This window comes from Ranitomeya imitator, chromosome 6 (assembly GCF_032444005.1).
Source record: "Ranitomeya imitator isolate aRanImi1 chromosome 6, aRanImi1.pri, whole genome shotgun sequence".
Lineage (NCBI taxonomy): Eukaryota > Metazoa > Chordata > Amphibia > Anura > Dendrobatidae > Ranitomeya > Ranitomeya imitator.
In genome coordinates, this window is record NC_091287.1 from 399,765,409 (window position 1) to 399,792,691 (window position 27,283).

The 27,283-nt window shown below is 45.9% G+C and overlaps 1 protein-coding gene across 5 annotated transcripts in view; it reads right to left on the reverse strand.

The window, feature by feature from the left end:
• The window catches only part of TMEM241 (transmembrane protein 241), a 219,107-nt gene extending 193,494 nt beyond the window's left edge, over positions 1-25,613 (reverse strand). For 2 of the 5 annotated variants that reach the window (XM_069731200.1, XM_069731196.1), the window contains exons 1-3: positions 25,404-25,604; positions 22,578-22,624; positions 15,298-15,375 (exon numbers count right to left, since the gene is read on the reverse strand). In XM_069731200.1, coding sequence (XP_069587301.1) covers positions 15,298-15,375; positions 22,578-22,624; positions 25,404-25,475 — 197 coding nt within the window. In that variant the 5' untranslated portion in view covers positions 25,476-25,604. Of the gene's footprint in view, positions 1-15,297; positions 15,376-22,577; positions 22,625-25,403 lie in introns of all 5 variants that reach the window. The other 3 variants (XM_069731199.1, XM_069731198.1, XM_069731197.1) reach the window with 3 other exon arrangements.
• Between the last annotated feature and the right edge of the window lie 1,670 nt (positions 25,614-27,283).

Sequence of the window (27,283 nt, forward strand, 5' to 3'; positions counted from 1 at the left end):
TTCCCACAGAGGATAGGATACTGAAAGGAAAAGAGAGCTAATGGCAGTGCTCCTTACTCAGGTCCTGTGTCCCAGCCACGAGAATCACACTCGGTGTCACAATCCGGGCAAGCAGGAGGCTTCCTGAGCATCTGGAGGCCCTGTCAGCTTGCGGCAGGGTGTAGGAAGATGGCCGAAGAGATTTCATGGGCTCACCTTGTTCAGAAGTAGAAGCGCCGAAAAGTGGGCGGAGCCGCCAATTCGCATCATAGCAGGGGTGGAGCTAAATTTTTACCCAGGGCCGAAAAACGTCCCCCATGCCAGAAAAAGCCTGCTGCCTGTGCCCAGACTGCTCAGAGCCCCCCTTCTCAGCACTTACCCATAGAGGCTGGAGATGTCCTTCGGACGATGCTGCAGGTACCTTCGCTGTAGTGCAGGCACCTCCGCTGTGCAGCTACTGTCGCTGGTGATTTTTGGACGGTGCAGGGATAAGTTAAAAAACCCTCAATCCACTATCTCCTTCATAGGGAGATGGAGAGGAACTGTCTGCCTCCTTGCTTCATCCGCTAAACATTGGTGGAGCAGTGGGGGCTGCACGGACGCCAAAAAGGAGGGCGACTATCTGCATCCAAGGGGTTCAATCCTGGTGGACAGGGCTGGTTGTCTGGCATTAGGCCTGGCTGCAGAAGAGGATACATGGATGTGCCCCAGTCATAAGCATCAGTCCTGTTTTCTCCAATAAGGAAAATACATCCCAGGTGCCACACAGAATGACAACGTGGGCTTTAGGCTGTACAACACGGATACACAGCAAGCTGTTGGTACTCCTCTAAATTCAGCTACTTGTGACTGTTGTCCATTCAGGGAAAGTCTTGTAAAGGGCCTCTCGCCTAAACTGAGAGCAGATGATGTAGAGACCGAGACCCTAATGTCAGCGATGTCTCACTTACTGGGCTGCTTACTGTATTTTTAATTCCTGCAGATAAAAATCACTGTTTTATCACTAACGGACTAGTAAACCTGTATGGCAGTCTTGAATTATATGGTGCTGCTTCATATAAGCACTTAGATTGCACTTTATTTGAGAGGCATTGGATCGTTTTTACTTTTGCCATACTTTTACTATGAAAACCCCCCGTATGCTACCTGCGTTTGGTAGTACTACTCTGTTTATACGATTTTAATTTAATTGTATCAATAAACTTCCTCTTATGGTTAAATATACCCTTTAACCCCATCTTGCTTTAATTATGCTAAGTTAGGCTGGTGTGTTTGATATTCTTTTAGTTTTGAACCTATTTAAATTTTCATACCTGGTTTTGGAAAACTTTTGATATAAAGCTTCACTATCAGATTTGTAACCAAACACAGGACAAAGTGCGACTGAACACAGAACGGCTCCTTTAGAATAAGCCAAGATGACAAAACTGGCTGCCCAAGAAATAGTACTGGCATATCTGAGCCTTTGTCCATACTCAATGACTTTCTAATATTTATTACCACATACCATTGTTGTGAACTATGCGCCGCAAGTCAAAGGGATTCTCTGCCACATGCTGCCCTCTGCTGGAGGAGAGGAAATATACAGAACATGCTGCCCTCTGCTGGAGGAGAGGAAATATACGGAACATGCTGCCCTCTGCTGGAGGAGAGGAAATATACAGAACATGCTGCCCTCTGCTGGAGGAGAGGAAATATACAGAACATGCTGCCCTCTGCTGGAGGAGAGGAAATATACAGAACATGCTGCCCTCTGCTGGAGGAGAGGAAATATACAGAACATGCTGCCCTCTGCTGGAGGAGAGGAAATATACAGAACATGCTGCCCTCTGCTGGAGGAGAGGAAATATACAGAACATGCTGCCCTCTGCTGGAGGAGAGGAAATATACAGAACATGCTGCCCTCTGCTGGAGGAGAGGAAATATACAGAACATGCTGCCCTCTGCTGGAGGAGAGGAAATATACAGAACATGCTGCCCTCTGCTGGAGAGGAAATATACAGAACATGCTGCCCTCTGCTGGAGAGGAAATATACAGAACATGCTGCCCTCTGCTGGAGAGGAAATATACAGAACATGCTGCCCTCTGCTGGAGAGGAAATATACAGAACATGTTGCCCAACAGGACGTTTTCATTTCCACAAGAAAAACCATCACATGCTGCACAATTTTTTTTTTCCCCAGTAAAACTATGGACCCCATTATAATCAATGGTGACTATTGGGAAAATTGTGTGTGTGACAAATTCGTCCTCTGCATGATTCAGTTTATTTCTGCATCATTAAGAAGTACAGAAGGGCAATATTTGTAACGCAGATGTGAACACAGGGTATAAATACAGACTTTCCTATTCGGTTTGCGTATGAAACAAACACTGTTGACAAATCGCTCCTCATTTCTAATAGTTTTCGTTACCTCTGACAAGTACAAACTGCAAGTCACTTATCAGAACTTCAAGAGAGTCCTTGAGAAGAAGTCTATGACTCGTCTGCTGGCGCATTACCAGCCGCCATGTCGCATGTCCAAGGCTTTTTAACCGGATCTGAATTTTCCTGCTTTGAAAACTTTTTTTTCCCCCACGTATAATGTAGAAATATCAAATATCACATGGATTTCACAGCAAATAGCAAGTTCCCTGAATGCAGCCTGCTCCAGAGGAAAGATGTTCCAAAAAAATAAAATTGCAACTTTTCAGAAAGTCCCAAAATATGGAGCAATTTCTCGCCAATCCCTTCTGGAGTATGTTCTAATACGCCAGAATGTTATTACAATTCATGGCAAAAGCTGAAAAAGAAGTTCAAGACAAGAAAAGGGACCATTATTGACACTGCGCCAGGTCGGAAAGTGGCCTGGAGTATGCAAATCACATCCTTGGGGTCACATGACCGCCATTCCTGGCACCGGAGAATCCTCACAGTGCACAGTGGGTGCGATGTGAGGATTCATAAGTCCGCAGTCACAAAGTGACAGCAGACTTGTACCCTAAGGCCCCACGACCCCTGCAGATATTTGCTGCAGGCATTTCTACATCAATACGTATCTCTAGGCAGGGAAAAAAAAAAAAAAAAAGCTTGATTTTGCCATTTTTTAACAGTTTACTATTCAATGAAATGTGTGGAAATTGACATCTTGCAAACTTAGAAACTGCTTCAAATCATCAGAGGGAAAAAAAAAAAATAGTATCATGTGCATGAGATAAGAAATGTCGTTCACTTTGTTGAGACTAAAATGCTGCATTTTTGCAAAAAAACACGACCTGTGAACCTACCCTTACTGTTCAGATAAAGAAATCAAAGTCCCTGCTAACCAATAATTCACTATTGTATTTGAACCCTTTTTTGCCTAACTTGTTCCTAACCCCTTACTGCACAAGCCAGATTTCACGCCCACTTACCCCGACAGCCCCATTTTTCAAACCAGATATTTAATAATAACTCTGAAATGCTCCTTTCCCGATTGAGATAATTTGCAATTTTCAAAACTGAATTTTTATGGCCTACTAATCATACCACACCAAATAATCAATACCATTTACCGTATCTCCACTTTACATCTGGATTACTTTTAAAAGCCCCTTTAATTTTATTGCTAGAATGTTAGAAGGGTTAAAAGTTTAGCAGCAACTCTTTTTTTAACCCCTTAGTGACAGAGCCAATTTGGTACTTAATGACCGAGCCAATTTTTACAATTCTGACCACTGTCACTTTATGAGGTTATAACTCTGGAACGCTTCAACGGATCCTGATGATTATGAGACTGTTTTTTCGTGACATATTGTACTTCATGATAGTGGTAAAAGGTCTTCGATATTAGTTGCGTTTATTTATTAAAAAAAACAGAAATATGGTGAAAATTTAGCAATTTTCAAACTTTGAATTTTCATCCCCTTAAATCACACAGATATATCACACAAATTTTTTTGTGTTAGGGAGTTATAAGGGTTAAAAGTTGACCAGTGATTTATCATTTTTACAACAAAATTTACAAAACAATTTTTTTTTTTTTTTTTAAGGGACCTCCTCACATTTCAAATCTCTTTTAGGGGTCTATATGGCAGAAAATAACCAAAAGAGACACCATTCTAAAAACTGCACCCCTTAGGCTGCCGTCACACTAGCAGTATTTGGTCAGTATTTTACATCAGTATTTGTAGCCAAAACCAGGAGTGGGTGATAAATGCAGAAGTGGTGCATATATTTCTATTATACTTTTCCTCTATTTGTTCCACTCCTGGTTTTGGCTTACAAATACTGATGTCAAATACTGACCAAATACTGCTAGTGTGACAGCAGCCTCAAGGTGCGCAAAACCACATTCAAGAAGTTTATTAACCCTTCAGATGCTTCACAGGAACTGAAGAAATGTGAAAGGATAAATTTTACTTATGAACCAATTTTTTTTTATTCTCACAAGTGTAAAAAGAGAAAATTAACCACATAATGTGTAGTGCAATTTGTCCTGAGTACGCCGATACCCCATATGTGGGGGTAAACCACTGTTTGGGTGTACAGCAGAGCTCAGAAGGGAAGGAGCGCAGTTTGACTTTTTCAACGCAGAATTGGCTGAAATTGAGATCCGACGCCATGTTGCGTTTGGAAACCTCTGATGTGCCCAAACAGTGGAAAACCCCCACAAGTGATAAAATTTTGGAAACTAGACCCCCTAAGGAACTTATCTAGATGTGTGGTGAGCACTATGAACCCCCAAAGTGCTTCACACAAGTTTATAACGTAGAGCCGTAAAAATAAACATTCTTATTTTTTCCACAAAAATGATCTTTTCACTCCCAAATTTTTATTTTAACAAGTGTAACAGTAGAAATTGGACCAATGCAGTTGCTGTGCAATTTGTCCTGAGTACGCTGATACCCCATATGTGGGGGGGGGGGGGCACTGTTTGGGCGCATGGCAGAGCTCAGAAGGGAAGGAGTGCTCTTTTGGAATGCAGTCTTTGATGGAATGGTCTGCGGGCGTCATGTTGCGTTTGCAGAGCCCCTGATGTACCTAAACAGTAGAAACCTCCACAAGTGACCCCATTTTGGAAACTAGACCCCCAGCAAGGAACTTATCTAGATGTGTGGTGAGCAATTTGAATGCCCAAGTGCTTCACAGAAGTTTATAATGCAGAGCCGTGAAAATAAATAAAAAATCATTTTGTTTCCACAAAAATAAGTTTTTTAGCCCCAATTTTATAATTTTCCTAAGTGTAACAGGAGAAATTGAACGCCAAAAGTTGTTGTCCGATTTGTCCCGAGTACGCCAATACCCCATATGTGGGAGAAAACTACTATTTTGGCACACATCGGGGCTCTGCTATAATGCAGAGCCGTGAGAAGAAAAAAAAAATTTCCACAAAAATGATTTTTTTTAGCCCCCAATTTTTTATTTTATTTTCCCCAAAAGATGTTGTGCAATTTGTCCTGAGTACTCTGATGCCCCATATGTGGGGGAAAACCACTGTTTGGGCGCACGGCAGAGCTCAGAAGGGAGGGAACACCATTTGACTTTTTGAACGCAAAATTGGCTGTAATCAAGGGAAGATCATGTCGTGTTTGGAGAATGTGTGCCTAAACAGTGGAAACCCCCCAATTCTAACTCCAACCCTAACCCCGACACACCCCTAACCATAATCCCAACCCTATCAATAATCCTAATCACAACCCTAACCCCAACACACCCCTAACCCTAATCCCAACTTTATCCATAATCCTAAAACACACCCCTAACCCTAACTATAACCCCAACACACCCCTAACCCGAAACCTAAATCTAATCTCAACCCAAACCCAACCCCAACTTTAGCCCCAACCCTAATTGTAAAGTGGAAATAAATACATTTTCTTTATTTTATTATTTTTTCCTAACTAACGGGGTGATAAGGGGATGATAAGGGGGATTTACTTTTCTTTTTTTTTTTTTTGATCACTGTGATAGGGTCTATCACAGTGACCAAAATGAACCAATAGGAAAATTCTTCCTATTGTTGCCGGGTGCCGGTCGGCAGATTTTGGCGGGCGCACCGCGCCCGCCATTTTCTTCCCAGAAGATGGCGGTGCCCATGGAGGGAAGCAGGAGGGCCGAGGAGAACCGGAAGGTGGCGGCGCCCATGGGGGGGATGGGGAAGGACGAGGAGCATGGGGAGGGATCGGGGACCCCATTTCTTTGTCCTCTGATGTGCAATCACATCGGAGGACAGAGAAATTAGATGGCACAGCTGACTTTTTTTTTTTTCTTCTCATGATCCTTGGGGTCTCTGCTACCCCCGGCAGTACCCTTAAGTACCCTTAACTACCGCCGTTAAAAAGGCGTATAGGCGGTTAAGGGGTTAATCTATATTTCTATTTTTTTTTTTTTTTTTTTAAACAGACCTATTGAGCTTCAGCTTTGAAGTGACTTTGAAGGACCTTTATGTAAGGAAACATCCAAATATAATACTATTTTAAATCTGCACCCGTCAAGGTATTCAAAACCGCTTAAGTGGAATTAATGAAAGTGAAATGAAAAAAAAAATTAAAATCTACATTATTTCAACTAAAAATGTTGCTTTAGCCTCAAATATTTCATTTTCAGAAGCTGAAATTTGAGAAAAATGCTCTGGAAAATTGGCATCTCTACTGAACGCCATGATACCCCGTATCTGGTTAAAATCAAACATTGGAATGTGAAAATTAAAAATTACTCATATCTCCACTAAAATGTTCCATCCCCAAATTCTTCCTTTTCACAAGAGAAGCAGAAGAAAATGGACCCACAATTTGTAAACCAATTTCTCTCGAGCACACGATACCTCAGTAGCAGTTATGTTCTGCGGTAGAACAGAGACATGATCTCTTTGCACTATCGCTCTACGTTCTGTAGACCACCGGTCACCAAGTCTGCGGTCTTCAGAATTGCAGGGCGATGCAGTGATAGAGGCGCATGCACAGGACAGAGTCCGAGTGCGGCAATGTCACCTGGCTGTGTTGGGACTCTGACGTCCTCGGCGTGTACCAGTGAGATGACAACGCAGGTGGAAACAGCAGGATCCTGGTTTGGTGAGCATTAGTGATCAGCAAGTATGCTCTGATAAGGGGTTATCTGAGCACACTCGTGTCCTAATCGAGTATTTTCTGCGTGATCGAAAAATATGCTCGAGTCTCCGTGGCTGCATGTTTCGCAGCTGATAGACAGTTGCAACACATGCAGGGTGCCTGTTTGTTAGGAAATCCTTGCATGTGTTGAGGCTGTTGAACAGCCATGAGACATGTAGCTGCGGCAACGCAAAACAGATGTTTCGATCACGCCGAAAATACACGATTCAGAAATGAGCATGCCCAGATAATCCCTTATACGACCACGCTCGCTCATCAATAGTGAGTTTTTTTTAATTTAAACTTGTGCTGTGACTGTGGGGCATCATAAAATATGCGAGCTCCTTATACAGCAGGAAGGGGGTCCCTCATACTGTAGGGGCATCAAAGTGAAGGTGCTATTATACAGTTTAGGGCCTACTATGGGAGACCTACTGTGTCGGTGGTAACGTGGGGACTACTGTGGAAGTCATTATACAGTGTTTTGGGGGAGCAGCGGGCCCATCAGACCATACTGTGTATAGGGGAGCTGTACACTAGAAACTCAGTGGACATTATTAAATGTTAAATGGGCATTATTGTTATAGGGGCACTCAGTATTGAGACTGTCAAAGTGTACATGGGGGCATTATTACGTTCTAGGGGCAAAATGTGGACACTTTTCTAGGGCACTTGCACAGGGCATTAATATTTTCTATAATGCCTTTATACCATCTAGAGCGCACAAAAGTCATTTTACTTTGTAAAGGGGCACAATGGTGAGCATTATTATGTGGGTCATCAAGCCCTGTTTTTGTGCCAATCAGCAGGGACAATAATAGGGACACATGGCAGCAGCTCAGTATTGGGGTATCAGTAGGATGAGGAGTTAGTGCAGGTTGAGAATAGATGGGGGGGTGGGCAGTGCTAGAAATATGAGAAGTCAAATGTATCTGTTGTAAGAAACGAAAAATAGGCCCTCAAAAACAATTATACAATTCCGAAAAAGAGAATTATGTAATGCACATTAAAAGATCAGGAAGTCTGGGTAATTCAAATATATAGCTATATGCTATAGTCTGACAGAGTACAAATACAATAAAATACTACCGTATGTATAAAATACAAAAAGCGAGAAAAAGAAAAGCCCATAAAATGATTCCAGGACTACAATACGACACAGATGTCTCATAAGGAGATCAAAACATGGATAGTAATGATGACAATCTACCAGGGTGGATAAAAATTAATTAATTTATTTTTTTTTTTTTTTAAACATCGGATTTTTTTTATTTAAATCGGATTTTTTTCAATAAACTGCTTTTTGAGGAAAATATTTTACCATCCAAAGGTTCTTCCATCATGAGATAAAGCTGAGTTGTTTATCTCAGTAGAATAAAGGCTGTATATGTGTAACATTCACAATGCCATGCTCTTCCAGAGGTTTCTGTAGGATTAGTGGGCAGTTTCTCTCCTATATTATCACAGACGCTCGCTTTACTTACACAGTATTCAAAACTGAATTTGACTGCGCAGAGGTCCCAGCCTCTTCTTCACAGCAAAAATGTTACAACATGAACAGAGTTGAGAAAAAGACCTTAATCCTATTGTTCTACAAACCTATGAATACAGAATCAACCCCTTCAGTGCCAAGTCCAAGAAGTTAGACAATATGTTTCTGATTGTTTGGAGTGGAATAGATCTGCACAACACAAGAAGAATGTGAATCTAAGTGTGAGGAGGAGGAGGAAGGGCAAGCAGACAAGAAAATGAAAGTGAAACTTTGAGCACAATACTGCAGCATAGCCACAGACAGACAAGTCTGGATCTGTTTGTGTGTACGATCTGAGGTTCATTACATTCTTTCCTTATAATGGCAGCAGGCCGTAAAAGAGACCCAGTTTGGGAATATTGTTATTGTTTCAGTTGAATAAATCTATTTAAATTGTTATTAAGGTCAGGGTTATTTTTCTCCTTCCTAAGTACAACAGAACAGTGGTGTCCAAATATGAATGATTAACCCATTAAACTGGGGAGAAAAAAGTAATATAAAAAGTGATTCTAAAAATCTTCATCTACTTGCATGTTAAAGTAGCAAGAACTAGTTTAGGTAGAAACTTAGATTTAAATCACTGATTTAAATCAAGCCTTACTGACTAGTGATTTAAATCGTGATTTAAATCAGTTAGATTTAAATCAAATCCACCCTGCAATCTACTATATAATTGTCTAAGGGTCACTTCCGTCTGTCTGTCACGGATATTCATTGGTCGCGGCCTCTGTCTGTCATGGAAATCCAAGTCGCTGATTGTTTGTGGCTGTTTTGCCATGACCAATCAGCGACGGGCACAGTCCAGCGGCAACATGGCCGCTCCTTACTCCCCTCCAGCCAGCGCTCACACAGGGTTAATGGCAGCGCTAAAGGACCGCGTTATGCCGCGGTGTAACGCACTCTGTTAACGCTGCTATTAACCCTGTGTGACCAACTTTTTACTATTCATGCTGCCTATGCAGCATCAATAGTAAAAAGATCTAATGTTAAAAATAATTAAAAAAATAAAAAATCGTTATATACTCACCGTCCGTCGGCCCCCCGGATCAGGAACCGAGCTTTCCCGCTCCTCGCGACGCCCCGGTGACCGCTCCATGCATTGCGGTCTCGCGAGATGATGACGTAGCAGTCTCGCGAGACCGCAATGCACTCTTCAGACCGCAGCGCGCGAGGAGCGTCGGTAACCGCTTCGATCCGGGCGCCAACGGAGGGTGAGTATATCACTATTTTTTATTTTAATTAACAGGGATATGATGCCCACATTGCTATATACTGCGTGGCCTGTGCTGTACACTGCGTGGCCTGTGCTATATACTGCGTGCGTGGTACTGCGCGGGCTGTGCTATATACTCCGTGGGCTGTGCTATATACTCCGTGGGCTGTGCTATATACCCCGTGGGCTGAGCTGTATACTATGTGGCCGGCCGCGAACAATCAACGACAGGCGCAGTCCGGCCGATCCCTGTGTATCCAATGTATTATTCTAAAATCTTCATAAATAAACTACATACATATTTTAGAATACCCGATGCGTTAGAATCGGGCTACCATCTAGTATTATATACCGTAGTTGTGAAAGTGAATACTAGACATTAGAAAAATTAGGATGTGGAAAAAAAGAAAAAGTTGATTATTTCGAACACCCAATAAAAAGTTTATACCTTTACCGTTTAAAGAAAACAAAAAACAAAAACAAGACAAACATTAAAAAGAGAATCTATGCAGAGTTAGTATGTCATTCAGGAGACCTAAATGAATATGGTATTGTCCGGAGTATAAGACTACTGTTTAACCCCTGAAAATCTTCTCAAAAGTCGGGGGTCGTCTTATACGCCGGGTACGGTATGTGCGGCGCTCTGAGGTCGCAGCATATAGTGCAGGGAGCGGTCCCGGATGGTTCCCAGGGTCTGAAGGAGAGGAGACTCCTTCAGGCCCTGGGATCCATATTCGTGTAAAATAATAATAATAATAAAATATATATATATATATATATATATATATATATATATATATATATATATATATATATATATATATATATATATATATATATATATATTTACCTTCCGACGGCCCCCGCAGTTCTCCTGGTTCTCAGTGGTGCATGCGGCGGCTTCCGTTCAAACCGGGTTGCCTGGGAATCCCCACATGTGCTCAGCCTGGCTAGTAGCTGTAAATCATCCAGCTGCCGCAATGAAAAGAAAATCTCCGAGCACTAAAAAATACTCTGAGGACACCCGAGCGTGCTCGGGAAAACCCAAGCAACGAGTATACTCGCTCATCACTAGTATCTATCACCATATGGACACCATATAGCAGTAATATCAGTGCTGGTCTTTATTTTCAATAACAGAGCGGTCATCTGCTGAGCCGCACCTATACCACAATTGGGATGCACCACCATAATTGTAATAAGGGTTACCGGGTAAAGGCCCATTCAGAAGTTTCGCACCTGGAAATGAACCCTCGGCGCTACCCCATATATAGTCAGAAACTATAGTTTGGGCACAAGAAGAGGCATTTGACTTTTGGGGCAAAATTTTAGCTGGAATAGCAGCTTATGGACACCATGTCGCATCTAAAGAGGTCCTGTCGTGAGGTAACAGCAGAAACAACCCCAACAAATAACTCCATTTTGGAAACTACACCCTTCATAAAAATTCATCTAGAAAAAAAAAAGGAGTAAAATTTTTCAGATAAGATGTATTACAAAAATGCTTATTTTCAGTGTACCACTGATGTATGGAAAGTAAAATGAAATCGACGGTTACACTTAAAAGGGAATCTGTAACCAGGTTTTCGCTATGTAATCTGAGAACACCATGATGTAGGGGCAGAGAGAAAAAAAAAAAAAATCACAGCATGCTGTGCAAATCAATGGCTGCGAGAAAAAAAAACGCATGGAATACGGACCATCCGTATTCCATCCGTTTTTTTACGGATACCTTACCATTCTGTGGCATAGAACACTGTAAATAGTCCTGTAAATGACTGTATAAAAATAGTTGCAGAGAAAAAAACGGATTGCATACAGATGTCATACGGATGGTGCGATTAAAAAAAAAAAAATCACATTGAACTCGCATGACAAACGCATACTTTTCATCCCTTTTTTTCGGTCCAGATTACGGACCTTTTTTTTTCTCTCAAGTGGAAAAGAGGCCTTAGCAGGAGATTATTGTTACAGGACAACTGGCCTTGTGCCTCCTAGTCCAACCATGCCCCCAGCACCAATTAAGAGTTTAATGTCCCTATACATTGTACACAGAAGACTGTGCACGGAGTTATACACAGCTCAACAGCTTAGCTCTGATAGATCTGCGGCAAAGAAAACTGTGACTCTACCATAACTAAGGCTATGTGCACACGTTGCAGATTAGCCTTAGGAATTTCTGGTGCGGATTCTGCCTCTCCTGGCAGAAAACGCACCTGCAAATTTGTCGTGTTTTGTGCGGTTCTGCAGCGTTTATTGCATGTTTTTGCTGCGGTTTTCATGCGGATTTGCTGCGTTTTTTACCCCTGCGGTTTTCTATAATGGAATGGGTACAAAAACGCTGCAGATTCACAAAAAAGAAGCGACATGCTACTTCTTTTAAACCGCAGCGTTTCCGCACCGGATTTTCTGCAAAGTGTGCACAGCATTTTTTTGTCTCATTGATTTACATTGAACTGTAAATCAATTGCGGATCTGCAGCGTTTCTGCACCTCAAAAAACGATGCGGATCCGTAGAGAATCCGCAACGTGTGCACATAGCCTGAGTGATAAATCCTTGGAATAAAGGTCTCTATCCCTACATCATGCTACTTTCCTGCTGACAGATTCCCTTTAAATATTTATAATTCGTAAATAGATTTATTTTTCCCAATTTAGGCTATTTGCACAAGTTCAGGATTTCTTGCAGAAATTTCCTGAGCAAAACCGGGCATTTTCTGCAAGGAATCCGCATGCGTTTTTTTTACGCGTTTTTTGCCAGCCGGCCGCGATCAATCAGCGACGGGCCCAGTCCGGCCACGAAATGGCCACTCCCTACTCCCCTGCTGTCAGTGCCCCCTCCATACTCCCGCCTGCTGCCAGCTTCCGTTTCCCAGAGATGCATTGCGAAATTAAGGTACCGTCACACTAAGCGACGCTGCAGCGATACCGACAACGATCCGGATCGCTGCAGCGTCGCTGTTTGGTCGCTGGAGAGCTGTCACACAGACAGCTCTCCAGCGACCAACGATCCCGAGGTCCCCGGTAACCAGGGTAAACATCGGGTTACTAAGCGCAGGGCCGCGCTTAGTAACCCGATGTTTACCCTGGTTGCCATCGTGAGCATCGGGCAGCCGGAAAGCACAGCGGTGACGTCACCGCTCTGCTTTCCGGCCGCTGTGCTGACAGCCAGAGCAGAGAAGCACAGCGCCGGGGACAGACAGCGGTAGGTAAGTATGTAGTGTTTGTTTTTTTTACTTTAACGATGGTAACCAGGGTAAACATCGGGTTACTAAGCGCGGCCCTGCACTTAGTAACCCGATGTTTACCCTGGTTACCAGCGAAGACATCGCTGAATCGGCGTCACACACGCCGATTCAGCGATGTCAGCGGGAGAGCCAGCGACCAAAGAAAGGTCTGGACTTTCTTCCCCGACCAGCGATATCACAGCAGGGGCCTGATCGCTGCTGCCTGTCACACTGGACGATATCGCTAGCCAGGACGCTGCAACGTCACGGATCGCTAGCAATATCGTCTAGTGTGACGGTACCTTAACCCAGATGACTAAGCGAGACCGCTAAGCCATCTGAGTAATTTCGCAATGCATCACTGGGAACGGAAGCTGGCGGCAGCCTCGCACGCATCAGGACAACTTCGGTGGACGCCGGAGGGTGAGTATATAACTATTTTTTATTTTTATTTTTTTGTATTTGTTTTTTTTTTTTTTTTTAACAGAGATATGGTGCCCACACTGCTGTATACCACGTGGCTGTGCTATACACCACGTGGCTGTGCTATATACTACATGGCTGTGCAATATCCTGCACCCCGAACCCCCGACATCCTGCGACCAATCAGCGACAGATGCAGTCACGCCGCGAGTTGGCGCAGGATTTAATCCACGCTTCAGTGATTGGTTGCGGCCGGCCGCGACCAATCAGCGATATTGGCGTGGTATTTAAACACCGCTTCGGTCATTGGTCGTGCCCGGCCGGCCGTGACGAATCAGCGACATGCGCAGTCCGGCCGCGAATTGGCGCCAGATTTGAACCACGCTGCGCTGATCGGCCAGCCGTGCGCAACCAATCAGCGATATTGGAGCGGAATTTAACCCCCACTCACAGCGCGGCGTACATATTCTAGAATACCCGATGCGTTAGAAAGAATCGGGCCACCATTTAGTACAAAATAATGGTCTACCCCTTTAACTATTGTATAATTCCAGTAAGTGTAAGTTCACATTGCTTTGCAGTACCCGTTTGCAACATGTGTCTGGAAAGCGGCTAAATGTATTTTACAGTAATACATATCATCTGAGAGCAAATCTCCTGCAGCTACAGTACAGCCTATACAGGGTTAACTAACGGTCAGCCAAGATTGGGGAGGCGGGCATCAGGGCTTTTGGGCACGTCAAGCCTACAGTACTGCAGGGAAAAGTGGAAGCAGACTCTCTGAGGCAGAAGGTAATGGAATCCGGGTGCACTGCTATCGGTGGAACAAGATTCTCAGTGCTAGTGGAGTTAAAAGGAAAAGCGATGTTCAACCCAGACCTAGTGCTAGGGCTGAAGTTATGTCCGGTACCTGTGGGGAAGACTGGAACCTGTTGTGCTTTATCCTACATGCTTCACTGTAATGTCTGCAAACTGCTCAGTAAACATTGGACCGTTATAAAGCATTTGGTGTCCCCTGGATTGTGTGCTGCGGTTCTGGGTGATGGAAATCTGGAGTCAGCGCAGGCCTATGGCCCACAAAGTATGATGGATCCCAAACATAACAGCACACCGGAACACGATGTTCCTGTAGGGTGCCAGAGCGTGCAGACGCAGCAGTTCATCCACGACTACCCGCTCTGGCACCCTACACATACACAAGGTCATCCAAGTGGGTCCTTTAATAAAAAAAAAAATATACTCATTATTTTCTAAATATAGGCATCCTAAAATATAAAAGCATCCACCAAGATATACCACTTGATGTAACTTAACAATGTTATAAAAATGCACATCGCCCATGGGATGCTATTCGCTGATCACTACCATTCCCGACAACGTCCTGCCATAAGGAATGCATAAACTATAAAGAAGACTACTGCTACTTCATTTATTGGCGTCATATGCCACAAGAATCATTTTTAGGAAAACACAAGGCCCCCACCGATGCAAGAGAATTAAAGATATGAACCCCATGTTGCACTTCACTGCTCATCTTATTTGCCACCTGAACCACCAAGGAATATGTCCTAGGTCACAAAAGGCCTTGACCAGAAAGAAGACCCTACAACTAGCTTTCTCTAATTTACTAAGAATTATTTCTTGTAGTGACAGTACAGTTTATCATTCACATCAATTTTTACAAAACAAAATTAAAAATACACTGTTGACAAAGTATTGTGTGGTACTTTGTTATCATAGGTTTTGGCTTTTTTTCTGATTACTCTACAAATCCCTTATGCACATATTAATCTAAGCCAAACGTAAGTAAAGGCTGTGGTCAGCATAATGTGCACAGAGAAACAGGGCGGATTACCTGGAACTGCAACTGATCTCCACCCAGCCCAGCTTCCAACATATGTGAAGAAGGATGCCACCCACTAACGTCTGCCACCTACAGAAAAAAAATGGATATAAAAAAGAGCCATGCCAACAGAGTCATTAAGCATCATTTTAACTGGCCTATAGAAGTGAATCCGTCACTAGATTTCTCAATACAAACGGTGTACAGTGAAGCAGCACTCGCATGAAGATTTTATTTATCATAAATCTGTGTATGTCCATGTACTGTAGAGTGAGAATATATCAACATACTGCGCCTTCGCCAGGATCCAGCGTCGTTCTGCTCCTCTTCTCACTACAGACAATTCAGCCCTATATGTGCCATGGGTGAGCCGGAAGCCTCTAGAATACAAGTCTGTAAAGCCTCATTCTGATGAGCCATAGACTTATATTGTAAAAGCTACTTCCAAGTCACACAGGACGTAGTGTGACCCGGAAAGTCAGTGACGTCACTGAGAAGTGGAGCAAAACAGCACTGCATCCCGACGAAGGCAGCAATAGGGGAGTGCTTCTTAAATAAATGGACCTCTTATAAAATGATCATCAGGTCTAAGTTCAACCAAACTGTTTGAGAGCTCATGAGTTCAAGAAGATTCAATCTCCACCAATGCAGCCTGACTGACTTCAGCTTGTACTGAGCAGGGAAAGATCTCAGCAGGAGGGGGGACACTGAGGAGCTGGCAATTAAGATAGGGGAGTAAAGATGAAGGTAAATGGACTGTCTGTTCAAACTAAGTGCCACATCACAGTGCAAAAAAGGTGAGGCCAATTTTATACACCTTCCCACCTGTTTGTTTCCCTTCCACCCCCCCCCCCCCCCCTTCTCTTATTGACAGATTTGACTTCATAGACTTAAGGTACATCACACAAAGCGACGCTGCAGCGATATAGACAACGAGCCGATCGCTGCAGCGTCGCTGTTTAGGTCACTAGGAGACGTCAGACACCGGCAACAGCAGAACGATGCAGGAGCGATCCAGTGACATAACGGCGACTCACTTATCGTTCTCGCTGGTTGTTCGCTCCATGAAGAAACATTGACCGCAAAAGCAACGATGCCAGCAAACATGACGAATCACGCCGACCTGACGACCAAATAAAGTTCCGGACTTTCAGCGACGACCAGCGATGTCACAGTGGGATCCTGATCGCTGCTGTGTGTCAAACACAACACGATCGCTATCCAGGACGCTGCAACGTCACGGATCGCTGTCGTTCTCGTTGGTAAGTTGCTTAATGTGACGGTACCTTAAGATAAGGGCGGAGATAGATGGAAACCAGGCAGGTGGGAAGGTGCATATGATTGGCCACACCATGATGCACCGAGCACCTATACTTGGTTTGAACAGTCAGTCTGTGCTGACAGAGTCCCTTTAAACTTTTAGAATGGCCGTACAATAGTGATGAGCGAGCGTGCTCACATAAGGTGTTAATCGAGTATGCTCAAATGCTAATAGTATTAGAGCACGCCGAAGATGCTCTATGTTCCAGTCGCCATGGCTGCATGTCTCGCAATCAGAGGTGGCAACTATAAAAAAAGAGTTATTAAAGAGAGAAACCAGATGGATGGTGGATCTGGACACAGTTGCCCCCAAGGGCCTTAATGAGTACGTTAGTTTCAAATCCTTTTTAGGTTAGCGCGAATTTTATTGCTGTCTTTTTATGTGTTTATAGTCTTTATTTTTTTCTTTTCTCCTCTTGGTCTTGGTACCATTTTATCATGTATATAGGTACCTTCACACTAAACGACGCTGCAGCGATCCAGACAACGATCCGGATCGCTGCAGCGTCGCTGTTTGGTCGCTGGAGAGCTGTCACACAGACAGCTCTCCAGCGACCAACGATGCTGGTAACCAGGGTAAACATCGGGTTACTAAGCGCAGGGCCGCGCTTAGTAACCCAATGTTTACCCTGGTTACCATCCTAAAAGTAAAAAACAAACAAACGCTTCATACTTACCTTCCGCTTTCTGTCCCCGGCGCTCTGCTTCTCTGTACTGGCTGTGAGCACAGCAGCCGGAAAGCAGAGCGGTGACGTCACCGCTGTGCTTTCCGGCCGCTGTGCTCACAGTGAGTGCAGGAAAGCACAGCGCCGGAGGACAGACAGCGGAAGGTAAGTATGAAGCGTTTGTTTTTTTTACTTTTAGGATGGTAACCAGGGTAAACATCGGGTTACTAAGCACGGCCCTGCGCTTAGTAACCCAATGTTTACCCTGGTTACCAGCGAAGACATCGCTGAATCGGCGTCACACACGCCGATTCAGCGATGTCAGCGGGAGAGCGAGCAACCAAAGAAAGTTCTGGCCTTCTAGCTCCGACCAACGACATCACAGCAGGGGCCTGATCGCTGCTGCGTGTCAAACTGAACGATATCGCTAGCCAGGACGCTGCAACGTCACGGATCGCTAGCGATATCGTTTAGTGTTAGTCACTACTGTTGGTGCGGGTTTATAATTATGTTAATTATTGTTTTCACTTAATTGTAGTACTGTAACAGATACTATCGGCTATCTCTGAAATATTTGATGGACGGTGTCTACTTCATCAGCTTCAGCACTTTTCTGGAAGTGAGCATCCATACCACTGTTGTATGTGTAACGTTTCCAAAGACAATGAAATGTTTGTTACTTCCAGATGTATGCATACTAGATAAAAATTGTATGTGCTTTACCCTGTTGTTATTGTGCTATGTAGCGTATGTATACTTTTTATATGTATTTTCATGAGATGCCGTTGTTATATAGTAATCTTACACTTTGATGTGTCTTTTTGTATTGGGTTTTTGAAGGGTTGTGGGTATTTTTACGGGTTCATGTTTAGAATATTGTTATACCATACCTTCCGGGTTTTCGGTACCTGTCACCTATCCCAGGACGCTGGGTATGCCGCGATTGCGGTGATATAGGTGGTAACTGGAGGACACTATGTGTACGCAGATACTTACATTCTGCCGGTCTGTGTTGGCGCACGGCGCGCATGCGCTGTGTCGTCGCTGTGGGGAGGTGCTCTATGGTTGCGACGCGTCGTCCTGGTTACCTGTCAGGTCACATGACCGGGGCATGTGACCGGATGACGTGCGTACTGAGCGCTGTCTCCCTCAGTGACGACACATCATGGCGCCGGTGCACGACTTCACACACATGCCGGCAATAGAACAGTAATAGACCACTATAAAAAGACCGTGGAGCACTAGTATTCCACCTCCTGACGAAGCCGGTAGTACGGCGAAACGCGCATCGAGGTGCGCTTTTGGCTGGGTGACTCCCCCTTTTTGACTGACCAACATGACCGCAGGTATAACAACCGCTATTATTTAACTGCATGTGGAGCCCTTGCTAGCCATTTGGCAAATGATAATAAGATTAGCTGCTATACATAGCAAGGGTCAGGCTGCATATATATTTGGTAGATCCTGCTGAGCAACCGCATTATTCGCCTGATCTATATAGCGCTATGCATGTGTAGTTAGGTCAGCTATACTCGATAGATAGTTACCTAGTGGGATGTCACCTTAGTCTCTGGCTCTGTAACGACTCCGTTCTTATGACTGTATCTCACCATATTATTGTATGTGTTATGCTGTTTTATGTCTTTTTGTAATTAATAGACTGTTTTTATATGTTTAATTTGTTTATGATCCAGTCTCTTCATTTTTCTCTATTTGCGCCCATGTCTCGCAACTGTTTGACAGCTACAAACATGCTGGGATTCCCTGTTTCTAAGGCAATCCCTGCATGTGTTGCGTCTGTCAAACAGCCACGAGACATGCACCGACGGCGACTGGAACATAGTATTCGAACACGCCGAAGATGCTCACTTAGCACTAGAGCATGTTCGGATGACATCTAATGCTCGCTCATCACTAACATACAACCATCCCTCAAATAATACGTAGCAGATACTAAGGCTTATACCCAGGAAAACAAGTTATCCCCTATCTACAGGACAGCTGGGACTCCCAATAATCACAAGGCTCATGGCTTCGTACCTTTGGTTTGAACAGAGCAGGGGTGTGCCTACACGATCTCTGTTACATTCATTGTCTATGGCAGTGCCAGAAATAGCAGACGCCGAGCATGTGCACCTCCACTTCATTCAAGAAGAATTCTGATCTTGGGGTTCCAGCGCCCCAGCGATCAGCAAGTTATACCCTATCCATGGATATGGGAAAAAGGGTTATTCCCCATAAACCAAGTTACGGTAAGTTCTATGCTCATTCATATCAACAACAACCTTTGAAATTGCACACACCAATCTACAAATGTATGTAAGGTTTCAGCAAAACACCCACCACTGGTCTAACATTAATCCAGCTGAGGTCCAAGCCACAACCTGCAGAGATGCTGCACAGATGGCACTCCGCATGCCCACTAGCTGCAGCGTTTCAGGAACCTCCTTTCTCAAACACTGCAGCCGAGGCAGCGGCCGAGTGTCACCTGCGGAGTGTCTCTATGGCTTGGGCATAATCCTACAGGACATATCATATTTGGATTAACTCTGATGAAAACCTTACGTGCTTTGAGGACTGGCCTGTACAATAGCCATAAATGAGAAGGAAAGTTAAATTAAACTATCGAAGTTACATTGTAATGCTGATAAGAGGTCATATGGGGTAAAAGCGTAGACGTTCTTCTCTCTATCTGACCTATTAGACAGCCATTCTATCATGGATGATCAGCATATGTACAGCATCATTATCAGGCCTAGGGTGTGAAAACGTATAAAGATGGCATAGTGAAACCTGGTGACCGGTACGCTGTGACCCACAAAGGTGCCCTGAGAGGTATGAGCCACCAACCAACATTAACCATGAACACATCTAGGGTAGTCTACAGTTTACATGGCCAGAAGTCACTAGGACAATAAAGGTACACTGGGCAAAAAAATGCAGCAACCTCCACCCATTCCAAGTAAGGTAGCACCATAGAACTATAGGTTAGTAACCTGAAGGATTCAATACACAAGATGCAGAAAATAAGTACTTAAATAACATATATTTAGCCAGTGTGATTCAGGCAGCATGAAGCCGCTTACAGAAAAGCAATTGGTACAAATGGTGTCCATACTGGAATGTTACATTTAATGCAAAACACACAAAACAATCTAATATCATAACCGATAGCATAACTCTCAGGTACAATGCTAAAGGGGTGATTTGATCTCACGCTACAAGTCTTCAGTCACTTGTGAATCCTCGCATCGCACTGCACACTGAGGATGCGCGGGGAGTAGCAGTCATGTGACCACAAATATCCGATAAGCATACTCCCGGCCACATTCCGACTAGATGTGTCCAGCCTTGCTCACAGCAAGTGTATTGAATGAAGCTGTTAACAGTGTAGTTGGAGTGTGGCCGATAGTATTGCATACTTGCGGTCACATGACCACTCGGCGCTGGTGACTCCTCACAGCACACAGTGCGATATGAGGATTCACAAGTCTGTAATAAAAGTGACTGAACACTTGTAGTGAACCCCCTTTAAGAATAAGACTTTCAGGAATACTTACAGGTGCTTCTCACAAAATTAAAATATCAAAAAGTTAATTTAATTCAATTCTACAATGCAAAAAGTGAATCTTATATAGTCATTATAGTGATCTATTTCAAGTGTTTATTTCTGTTAATGTTGATTATGGCTTACAGCCAATGAAAACCCAGAAGTCATTATCTCAGTAAATTAGAATACTTTATAACACCGGTTTGGAAAATGATTTTAAATTCAGAAATGTTGTCCTACTGAAATGTGAAATGTATGTTCAGTAAATGCACTCAATACTTGGTCGGGGATCCTTTTGCATCAGTTACTGCATCAATGCGGTATGGTATGGAGGCGATTAGCCTATGGGACTGCTGAGGTGTTATGGAAGCCCAGGTTGCTTTGGCAGCAGCCTTCAGCTCGTCTGCATTGTTGGATCTGGTGTCATCTTCCTCTTGACAATACCCCATAGATTCTATATAGCTCAGGTAAGTTTTCAGGCCAATCAAGCACAGTGATACTGTTGTTTTTAAACCAGGTATTGGTACTTTTGGCAGTGTGGACATGTGCCAAGTTCTGCTGGAGAATGAAATTTCCATCTCCAAAACACTTGATGGCAGAGGGAATCATGAAGTGCTCTAAAACTTCCTGGTAGACGGCTGCGCTGACTTTTGCCTACATAAAACACAGTGTACCTACACCAGCAAATGACATGGCTCCCCAAACCATCACTGATTGTGGAAACTTCACACTAGGCTTCAAGCAGCTTGGATTGTGTGCCTGTCCACTCTTTCTCATGAGTGACTTGACACAAGGAATGCGACACTTGTAGCCCATGTCCTGAACAAATCTGTGTGAGGTGGCTCTTGAAGGAATGACTCCAGCAGTAGTCCACTCCTTGTGATTCTTCCCCAAACTTTCGAATGGCCTTTTCTTAACAATCCTTTCAAAGCTGCGGTTATCTTGGTTGCTTGTGCACCTTTTTCTACAAAACTTTTTCCTTCCACTCAACTTTCCATTAATATTCTTGGATACAGCACTCTGTAAACAGCCAGCTTCTTTAGTAATGACCTTTTGTGGCTTACCCTTGTCAATGACTGCCTTCTGGACATGTCAAGTCAGCAGTCTTCCCCATGATTGTGGAGCCTACTGAAACAGACGGGACCTCTTTAAAGGGACTCTGTCACCTGAATTTGGAGGGAACAATTTTCAGCCATAGAGGCGGGGTTTTCGGGTGTTTGATTCACCCTTTCCTTACCCGCTGGCTGCAATATTGGATTGAAGTTCATTCTCTGTCCTCCGTAGTACATGCCTGCCCAAGGCAATCTTGCCTTGCGCAGGCGTGTACTATGGAGGACAGAGAATGAACTTCAATCCAATATTGCAGCCAGCATGAAGCCAGCGGGTAAGGAAAGGGTGAATCAAACACCCAAAAACCCCACCTCTATGGCTGAAAATTGTTCCCTCCAAATTCAGGTGACAGAGTCCCTTTAAACGCTTAGGAAGCCTTTGTAGGTGTCTTTTTTGTTAATTATTCTAATTTACTGAGATAATGACTTTTAGGTTTTCATTGGCTGTAAGACATAATCATCAACATTACCAGAAATAAACATGTGAAATAGATCACTGTTTGTAATGACCAATGTATATGACTCAATTTATATATTGAGTTTAATTTTTTGTATTGAAGAACTGAAATAAATTAACTTTTGATGATATTCTAATTTTGTGAGAAGCTGTATTACAAGTGGATGTTTCATGCACATATACATACTTACCCTTGAAAAAGGGTAGGATAGGTGAATTTCAGAATAGACAGAACATACTGGAAAACAAAGACCAGGTTAATTTGACAGACAGCAATGTTAACACGCAAAATCTAAAAAGCAAAAGACACAAACATATAAAATATAGAGAAATAGTCCTGACAGTAGATATTGTAAAAGTTAGGCTGGAGTCACACTATCTTATAACATGGCCGAGTGCGAAACGATAAAACATCACAAAGCACTGGGCCTAGTGTTGTTCCATGGAGCAGATCACATCTGTGATTACTGACCCAACAATGGCGGCATGCTGTGATTGGCAGCGAGACTCGGCTCACTCACACCCGTACAAGTCTATGGGTGCAAGTGAAACATCACACTGCACTCGGATATCACACCGACACCGTCAGCAGAGGAGATGGAGAAAGTACTTTCTCAGTCAGCTGTGCTCCGATCCTGTCATGTGAGAAGCTCGGAGCACAGTAGCTGACACTTGGCTCACACTCACAGCAGAGCACATTGGATGCTTTACGCTAGTGTGACCCCGGCCTTACAAAGGAAAACATACAGAAATAAGACAAGTCACAGCTGCGCTTCCCATTTCTGTAATCTAGAAGAGCAATATAAAAACCAATATCAGTGCCTTAGGTGAATGACCATAAAAGGTTTCTTGTAAGTCGGTCACTGTCGTTTTACCGTAATAAGAGTAGAGCGGCTCCACTGCAGATCTGAACACAGCCTTAAAGGAGTTATCCCTTTTAAGAAAACTTCACTATAAACTATAGTAGATGAAAAAGAAGGAAAAAAAACAAAACTTTGAATATTTACCCAGCTGAGGTCCAGCACCGGCCTATCACAGCTGCAGCAGTCTCCGCTTGCAGCGATAAGGTCATCATCAGTGATGGCGCTGCAGCCACACAGAGCTCAGGTGCTATTTGATGTCTACACGGCAGAGTCACTGAGCTCAGCTAATGTCTGCAGCCAAACAGCAGAGAACTGGCAGCTGCAGGGAACTGGTGCTTTTCTAGGGGAGAGTAATTAACACTAATTTTTTTCCCCTAATATAAACTACTGAAGTTTATAGCCAAGTTTCCAGAAATAGGACAGGCTGCTTCACCAAGGGATTTAATTTACGATTAACAGATGTATATGGCAGGCAGCACATAGGAGTGTAACCCCAGCCCCACAGATTGTTGTGCAGGCGCTCGTAAGCAGCAGGAGGCTCTGCAGGAGTACCGGACAGGCACCAGCCCCACAGATCGCTGTGCAGGCGCTCGTAAGCAGCAGGAGGCTCTGCAGGAGTACCGGACAGGCACCAGCCCCACAGATTGCTGTGCAGGCACGCGTAAGCACCAAGAGGCTCTGCAGGAGTACCGGACAGGCACCAGCCCCACAGATCGCTGTGCAGGCACGCGTAAGCACCAAGAGGCTCTGCAGGAGTACCGGACAGGCACCAGCCCCACAGATCGCTGTGCAGGCACGCGTAAGCAGCAGGAGGCTCTGCAGGAGTACCAGACAGGCACCAGCCCCACAGATCGCTGTGCAGGCACGCGTAAGCAGCAAGAGGCTCTGCAGGAGTACCGGACAGGCACCAGCCCCACAGATCGCTGTGCAGGCACGCGTAAGCACCAAGAGGCTCTGCAGGAGTACCGGACAGGCACCAGCCCCACAGATCGCTGTGCAGGCACGCGTAAGCAGCAGGAGGCTCTGCAGGAGTACCGGACAGGCACCAGCCCCACAGATCGCTGTGCAGGCACGCGTAAGCACCAAGAGGCTCTGCAGGAGTACCGGACAGGCACCAGCCCCACAGATCGCTGTGCAGGCACGCGTAAGCAGCAGGAGGCTCTGCAGGAGTACCAGACAGGCACCAGCCCCACAGATCGCTGTGCAGGCACGCGTAAGCAGCAAGAGGCTCTGCAGGAGTACCGGACAGGCACCAGCCCCACAGATCGCTGTGCAGGCACGCGTAAGCACCAAGAGGCTCTGCAGGAGTACCGGACAGGCACCAGCCCCACAGATCGCTGTGCAGGCACGCGTAAGCAGCAGGAGGCTCTGCAGGAGTACCGGACAGGCACCAGCCCCACAGATCGCTGTGCAGGCACGCGTAAGCACCAAGAGGCTCTGCAGGAGTACCGGACAGGCACCAGCCCCACAGATCGCTGTGCAGGCACGCGTAAGCAGCAGGAGGCTCTGCAGGAGTACCAGACAGGCACCAGCCCCACAGATCGCTGTGCAGGCACGCGTAAGCAGCAAGAGGCTCTGCAGGAGTACCAGACAGGCACCAGCCCCACAGATCGCTGCGCAGGCGTACGTAAGCAGCAGGAGGCTCTGCAGGCATACCGGACAGGCACCAGCCCCACAGATCGCTGCACGGGCGTATGTAAGCAGCAGGAGGCTCTGCAGGCATACCGGACAGGCACCAGCCCCACAGATCGCTGTGCAGGCACGCGTAAGCAGCAGGAGGCTCTGCAGGAGTACCAGACAGGCACCAGCCCCACAGATCGCTGTGCAGGCACGCGTAAGCAGCAAGAGGCTCTGCAGGAGTACCAGACAGGCACCAGCCCCACAGATCGCTGCGCAGGCGTACGTAAGCAGCAGGAGGCTCTGCAGGCATACCGGACAGGCACCAGCCCCACAGATCGCTGCACGGGCGTATGTAAGCAGCAGGAGGCTCTGCAGGCATACCGGACAGGCACCAGCCCTACAGATCGCTGCACGGGAGTACGTATGTGGCAGGGGGCCGCGCACACAGATGTGCCTGGGGGGCTGCACATGTTGCTGCCTCCTCCATGTCTGACGGTCACACACCGGAGACGCTGACAGGAGGGAGCTCATTACCTTGTTAGTGAGGTAAAACGCCAGGTAGAAGGCGCAGTAGGTGAGCCCCACAGCAGGACCCCTAGAATACATCTGTCACCGCATTACAGGGAAGTGCTGAGGCAGGCAGCGCCCGGACTACAGCCCACATCAGTCTCCTGCACCGGCACAGGAAGCGCTCAGCTGCAGGCTGCCATGACACCTCCACGTTTACCAAGAGCAACACCAATCAGCGCGCGGGCAAAAGAGGAGAGCGCAGAGCAGGAGAGAGAAGGGCACGGACTGGCGAGCTCCCCCTACTGGCGACCAGCATGAGGCGCCCAGAAGGCACGGGTCTCTTTTGATGGCCACATTCATCATCCATTCCACATCATTCCCGCTCTCCCTCCACATCATTCCCGCTCTCCCTCCACATCATTCCCGCTCTCCCTCCACATCATTCCCGCTCTCCCTCCACATCATTCCCGCTCTCCCTCCTCATCATTCCCGCTCTCCCTCCTCATCATTCCCGCTCTCCCTCCACATCATTCCCGCTCTCCCTCCACATCATTCCCGCTCTCCCTCCACATCATTCCCGCTCTCCCTCCACATCATTCCCGCTCTCCCTCCACATCATTCCCGCTCTCCCTCCACATCATTCCCGCTCTCCCTCCACATCATTCCCGCTCTCCCTCCACATCATTCCCGCTCTCCCTCCACATCATTCCCGCTCTCCCTCCACATCATTCCCGCTCTCCCTCCACATCATTCCCGCTCTCCCTCCACATCATTCCCGCTCTCCCTCCACATCATTCCCGCTCTCTCTCCACATCATTCCCGCTCTCCCTCCTCATCATTCCCGCTCTCCCTCCTCATCATTCCCGCTCTCCCTCCACATCATTCCCGCTCTCCCTCCACATCATTCCCGCTCTCCCTCCTCATCATTCCCGCTCTCCCTCCACATCATTCCCGCTCTCCCTCCTCATCATTCCCGCTCTCCCTCCACATCATTCCCGCTCTCCCTCCACATCATTCCCGCTCTCCCTCCTCATCATTCCCGCTCTCCCTCCACATCATTCCCGCTCTCCCTCCACATCATTCCCGCTCTCCCTCCACATCATTCCCGCTCTCCCTCCACATCATTCCCGCTCTCCCTCCACATCATTCCCGCTCTCCCTCCACATCATTCCCGCGCTCCCTCCACATCATTCCCGCGCTCCCTCCACATCATTCCTTCTCTCCCTCCACATCATTCCCGCGCTCCCTCCACATCATTCCCGCTCTCCCTCCACATCATTCCCGCTCTCCCTCCACATCATTCCCGCTCTCCTTCCACATCATTCCTTCTCTCCCTCCACATCATTCCCGCGCTCCCTCCACATCATTCCCACTCTCCCTCCACATCATTCCCACTCTCCCTCCACATCATTCCCACTCTCCCTCCACGTCATTCCCGCTCTCCCTCCACGTCATTCCCGCTCTCCCTCCACGTCATTCCCGCGCTCCCTCCACGTCATTCCCGCTCTCCCTCCACATCATTCCCTCGCTCCCTCCACATCATTCCCGCTCTCCCTCCACATCATTCCCTCGCTCCCTCCACATCATTCCCGCGCTCCCTCCACATCATTCCCGCTCTCCCTCCACATCATTCCCGCGCTCCCTCCACATCATTCCCGCGCTCCCTCCACATCATTCCCGCGCTCCCTCCACATCATTCCCGCGCTCCCTCCACATCATTCCCGCTCTCCCTCCACATCATTCCCGCTCTCCCTCCACACCATTCCCGCTCTCCCTCCACATCATTCCCGCTCTCCCTCCACATCATTCCCGCTCTCCCTCCACATCATTCCCGCTCTCCTTCCACATCATTCCTTCTCTCCCTCCACATCATTCCCGCGCTCCCTCCACATCATTCCCACTCT